Source organism: Akebia trifoliata, chromosome 5, assembly GCF_017979445.1.
Source record: "Akebia trifoliata isolate Shusen 1 chromosome 5, ASM1797944v1, whole genome shotgun sequence".
Classification (NCBI taxonomy): domain Eukaryota; kingdom Viridiplantae; phylum Streptophyta; class Magnoliopsida; order Ranunculales; family Lardizabalaceae; genus Akebia; species Akebia trifoliata.
In genome coordinates, this window is record NC_141379.1 from 5,310,102 (window position 1) to 5,316,160 (window position 6,059).

General features: G+C 35.0%; 1 protein-coding gene across 1 annotated transcript; it reads right to left on the bottom strand.

Annotated features, from left to right (window-relative positions):
- Positions 1 to 215: 215 nt before the first annotated feature.
- On the bottom strand, positions 216 to 2,710 carry ATHB54 (Homeobox-leucine zipper protein family). Its single transcript, XM_086442381.1, has 3 exons — positions 2,270 to 2,710; positions 1,002 to 1,396; positions 216 to 912 (listed from the first exon to the last, which is right to left on the bottom strand). The coding sequence occupies exons 1-3, from the start codon at positions 2,379 to 2,381 to the stop codon at positions 463 to 465; spliced, it is 957 nt and encodes a 318-aa protein (XP_086298507.1). The 5' UTR covers positions 2,382 to 2,710; the 3' UTR covers positions 216 to 462.
- Between the last annotated feature and the right edge of the window lie 3,349 nt (positions 2,711 to 6,059).

A 6,059-nucleotide genomic window follows, 5' to 3' on the forward strand; every position in this document is an offset into this window, starting at 1 on the left:
TCCCCGCACGTGTGGGCTGGACTGGGGTCAAAGCACGTGGAGATATGATAAATTTGTAGTAATTAGATCTGATAAATTTCTCATTTCATGCTGTTTCTCCTGTTAAGTGTTGTTTGGTTTATTTATTTCTAATTATTATTAATTTTAAGAATGATTTAGCAATTATGTTTAGATTTTCTCCTCATAATATCTCAGTAATAAATCGAACCAACCCATTTCCAGACCAGAATTTCTCACTAAAAAGAAAGTTATATACAATACAAGACAAAAGCTTGATGAGATCAGAAAAAAGCTCCTAACAAAAGCAAAATTACAAAAGGTGCAAGACCCACCAACACTTCCAACGATGAACAAAACCCACCAACACATCTAATTGGTTTATTTCTTATTAATCCTTATTACTTAGATAATAATATATAATAAACAAAAAAAAATCCCAGATACATATTTACCAACAATGAATCAGCAAGACCAGAACCACAAGGACTGATCCTCAACTGGAAATCCATAGTTGCAAGAATTCACAGGCGCATCGGGATAAACAGCATCTTCGAGCTTCGGAAAATTGTATATTGGAGTTATAAGGCTCTTGCTAAAGTTATCTTCTTCGTCTTGCGAAAGATCCGATTGATCGGGTTCAAAGACATTAGAAGAATTACCGGGCTCCAACTGAGATGAATGAACGCCATCGGTATAACGTGGGCTATCAGAATCGAAGACATCGCTGTTGGCTGAGCTGAGATCTTCTTGTTTGCAGACTACGATTGGTACATGGGATGGTTTCTTCTCCTCGGAGACTGGAATTGAAATGGGTTTCTGTGGTTGTAGATGAGATGGCTCATTGGGTTCCGATGAATCCAAATTACCCTTCTCGTTCTCTTTGTGGTTCTGTTTATCAGTGAGGGTCAAGACCTGTTGAAGAGATCTTATAACATTAAAGAATGTTCAAAGCTTATAGCAACTCATAGAGAAGTGGTAGTTTCTTCGAGCGAAAATATTACCTCAGTTTTGAGCTTTTCTTGCTCTTTGAGAAGGTTTTCGTAGTCGATTTTGAGGTTGTCGTAGTTTGCTTTGAGAGCTTCATAATCCTTCTCAAGCTGTTTTGTCTTCCACCTGGCACGCCGATTTTGGAACCATATTGCGACCTGGCGAGGCTGCAAGCCAAGGTCCTTTGCAAGCTGAATTTTCCTTTCGGGTTCAAGCTTATTTTCTACCTCGAAATTCCTTTCGAGAAATTGGACTTGATCGCCTGTGAGCCGTCTCTTCTTTTCAGGTTGACGAAAGCAATCACCCAAGTCGTCATCGCAGATTTCTTCTTGATCGTTGGATTGAAAGAATGATCTTTCTGGTATGTTTCTTCCATGAACATCTTGGAAATTAACCATGGATCTTGAACCTGAACCACAGAGATTAAATCACCACCATTAAAATCTAGAAAAAACATATTTTTCATCTGTGATGATATTTATAATAATCAAACAAATGAGTAAAACAAATTCATATAAGATCAATCCAAAATTAATGATTTTAGCAAGTATTTTCTTTTTTTGTATTAAATGCTTTTTGGCAAATGGGGACCTCCATGAATTGTCCTTCTCTTGTTGCTCTCTATAAATTCAATATCTAAATTAAGAGAAACTAACACAAAATTTATTGAAACATGAAAATAAAATAACCAAAACCACTTGCACTGATGCACCTACCAAACAAGCTCAAATCCAAGATAGATAAAAACCAGAAAAACCACTTGGGATTGTAAATTTAATAAGAAACCTAAAGACTTGAAGGTAGATTGTGAAGTACAACCAAACACAATAACCTTGACCTTATGTCTTCATAATTAAGTCTGATAATGGGTACTGTTCTGCAACTGAATCTAATCTATAAAGGAACAATAAATAAAATACTCCAATTCAGTAGGTCAGTATTTATAGTCTAAATAAAAAACACAAAGCAAATTTGACATTTTGAGAGTAAATTAAGAACACAAATCTCCCAATTAATCACTAAAAATCATCAACTTAACCACAAAAGGCATGTTAATCAAGAAAACTAACAGATTTCAACACAAAAACAAAAGTATAAACGATGAAGCATGAAAAAATCCAATCTTGAACAAAATTTCAATTGAAATTCATGGATTTCCAAGCAACAGATGAACACCCAAACATCTAAAGAAAAAAAAAATACTACTTTTACTTTGAATTATTTCAACAAAAAAAAAAAATTTTTGACAGAAAAATAAAGGGAAGTTTTGAGAGATTATTACCATGGAAAGAGTTGGTCAAGAGAGCCTCAAAAGTCTCAGAAGAACAAGGAATCCCTTCGTTTTGAAGTAAAACGGTCATATTGGAACTACCATAGACCCTCCCACCCGCCATAGCTTCCAGCTTTTCCTGAATTCGAATTGTCAGGACACTTCAAACGGTCATAAACTCGCACGAAGATCCAACGGTCATAATTTAATCTTGACTTACGGCTTATGACGGAAGAAGCTCGTAACGAGGATCTCAGTTATGTGAGACGTATGAGACCAACGGCAACTCACACCCATCACTCAGAAGAAGAAGAATGGGTGAAACCCAGAAAGTTAACGGCGTTAGAGAGAAATAGGTGAAGTGGTCAGAGCTCCAACTGTTAGATTTGACGGAAAACGTTGGAGAGAGAAAGGAAGAGAGAGAAAGGGAAAGAAGCTTTCCTTCTGTTGGATGGAAGGCCATGGTGGGATTTAATAAGCTTAGCGAAGGGGCTTTTTTCTTGAGCGAGTGGACAAGGTGAATGTGCATTTACTATAATGCCCTCAATCATGTTATAAAAAAGAAATTAAAGAAATTAAATTTACGTTTACTTATCAAGTTTTTAACAAGTATATAACTTATAAGGTTAAAGCGAATTAGGGGAACACGTGTCAACTCAATATACAAGCCAAATAAGTCAAATTCCCAAATGAACATCTTATCTTATAAAATTGGACTCGACATTTACAAATGCTCAAAACAAGGACAATATCAAGAGTTGTATTTCTGTATGGCTTTAGGCAAACTCAACGAAAATTTTGAAACAAATAATAGTAACATGATCATAATTGTGTAGGGCAAAATCACTTAATCCTAAAATGGCACCATGGGTCATTTAGGGTTTTAGATCATGATAGGACAATCCGAGTGGTTCGAAGAAGTATGCCAAGACGATATACTCGAAAAGTCAAGAGTCAAGATCTCCCATGATAGCTAGACCCCGAGAACTCAAGACCACGACATGACAATGGATCAGGTTGATCCCAAAAAAATCAGGAATGCGATACAACTAAATTTCTTTCTATCTGATGAAACATTTGGGGAAGAAAATTTAGAAAGAAGGATCACAAGACGGATTGACTTCTAATTAAGAAAATTTATTATTTTGAATAAAGATGAATCAGAAAATCAAAACAAACTAGGATTCTTTATATTCTTCATAAATAGGGCATTCAACACATGAAAGGTATAAAACTTTTATTATAACTCCAAAAACCCATAGGAATTATTTTGATACTAACTTGGACATCAGAGAGTCTGGGTACAAAAACACCCAAGAGCTTGTGGGAGAAGTAACGTTCAATAAATATCATATCTCATGGAATTCTAACTAATCTATGGACCCCTTAAGGTGGATTTTGGATTTTGCATCCACAATAATCTAGGATGAAAATGATGTCTCTAACAAATCATGGAGTCCAGGAAAAATGATTATATAATCTTGTTAGCTTTAAATAATATAAAAAAGATCTATCATAAAAGGAGGTGGGTTAAAAAGTTTGAGAAGTTGTTCATCCCTCTGCGATTTTATCTTGATAATTATGTTTTAACAGTCACAATCAAAGAAACATCAAGAACCAAATGCATCGTTTGAACCATCTACCATGTCCCTTGGTGAACAAAGCCATTTCATTAAAGCATCCTTATGTTATGAATTAGCTCTCTATTATATTTTAAGTATTGTTCTTATTTTTTTTTTCAAATTCCTTGATTAAGACATTTTGTGGCAAATTATAACCCCCCCCCCCTTTTGTATTATATTTTAGATATTGTTCATATTTATAGATTTTTTTTCTTCAAAATTTCTAATTGTGTCATTTTGTTAGCTAATTATATTACAACACTATGTTGTATCATGCTTGATTGGTGTCATCTCTCAGTCTTTTTGTCTTTCCAGATGTTAAGGTACATGTCGTTGAGTAGTGTCTCAATTCTCGATTGATCAATTGTTGAATTTTTATTCATGTTCTTACTTTCTCAAAAATCATAATATTTTTTTACATGTTGCACTTTAGATTCATCCCACCTTTAGGTACCTTTGACTCTGTAAGAATAATCTTTTGACTTAGGATCAAATAATATTCGGATTGGAGACTAAATTCTTGTAGACTCGAGAATCAGGATCAAAATAATATTTTCACTAGGGACTAGATTAGCTAGTTTTACAAATTTTGACTATCCCTTATTATAAAAATCTCAAACTTATTTAAATCAACTTGGATCATTTTCGTATTACGTTCAGGTAAATCTCTCATAAAATTTATCTCATTTGTTGAGAAATCATCCGTCTAAGATTAAACATAAATTTTAAATTATCTCAGAAATTAATTGAATTTTGAATTTGATCTCCGAAATTACTCTTGATTTTTTTATTTTTTTTTTAAATATAAAAAAACCTAATATTGTTACTCTAACATCATGAACATGAGGAATGAGATTGAAAAAGTAACCCTCCACAACTAGCACGGATTCATTCCATCTCAAATGACATCATGGTACCACACATACTCTCTTTAGGCAACACAGTAGCGGAAAAAAATATTTACCTTGCAAGGCCTCCTGGTCAAAAATAGGAAAGACAAAATATGACGAAAGTGAAAGAAAGGGTATTTTAGTAAATGAACGAAGAGCGTAAGGAGATGGAGATGACAACGAGGGAAGGGTGCGAAAGAAAACAAGGAATCGAGTCCAATCAATCGCTATCAGTGGGGAAGCTCGGAATTTAGGGAGAGCGTGATGACTCACCGGCTTTTGTTTTGGACCGATGCGATCAGTCTGCCTGGCCATTGGGCCCACGGGCCCATTTCGCTTTCCCTCAGCCACCGCTTCATTCGGCTCACGCTTAGCCGATTCACACCCACAACTTCGGCTCCACACATTAGTCGCTCACATTGGATTCTACAGAACGTGTCAGAGCGATCGTGGATCGCTTGTTTCCTATCACATCTTGACGGCTCAGCTCTAGTCACTCATTCCTCTAGAAAAATCTGGAATAAAAAACATACATGTGTGGTCCCCATTAAAATTGAAGGATGATAAGGGATTGTGTAGTGAGCACAAAAAAAGGGCGAAGCACAGTATCATTCCCTTAGGACGGTTGAACCTTTTAATTTTGATACAAATGAGACCCTCTGAAATATAGAAATTACTTGAGTGCACCAATGTTGGATATATATTAGGGGGGAACAGGGGGCCATGGAAGTTGCTAAAGTGCCTAACTGGCTATGGATTTATATGCTATAATCTTATGGATCAATTGATGTGATTGATCTTTTCGGATGATTGGGAGTGATCTCTTGATTAAGTGCCTTTTGAGAATTGATCTAATTATTGGAGCAAAAGAAACTATTATCATGTCTTGGTTAGGAATATCAATGGATCGGGTCAGACCCAAATTCGATAATTCAAAACCAATAGGTTATAATTGGATCCGATCCGATCTAGTAAAATTTGAGAGTACACAAATTTAAATTATATATTTTATTTTATTTATGAGATTTATTTAGATTTTATATTTCAAATTGAGTTTGGATCTTAATATTGAGATCAGATAAATATCCAATCGAATAAAAGTCTGATCTTATTCTTATCAGATCGATTCCAAGTCTGATTTGATCCTTATCGAATTGGTCCCAAATCAATAACAATTCAATCCAAACCCGATCTATTGACAACCCAAGTCCTACAAATAAGAACTTGAATTCTAAGCATGGTTTTAAAATTCGGTTTCAAGTTTCATCTTGTCCAGGCCTGATATCGAGT

Excerpts from the sequence above, each read along its gene's own strand:
- ATHB54 (XM_086442381.1), bottom strand. The coding sequence starts at position 2,381 with ATGGCGGGTGGGAGGGTCTATGGTAGTTCCAATATGACCGTTTTACTT. Across the intron at positions 1,397-2,269 it reads CTTGACCAACTCTTTCCATG|GTTCAAGATCCATGGTTAAT; the intron begins GTAATAATCTCT and ends TCTGTGGTTCAG. Across the intron at positions 913-1,001 it reads AAGAAAAGCTCAAAACTGAG|GTCTTGACCCTCACTGATAA; the intron begins GTAATATTTTCG and ends TCTCTTCAACAG.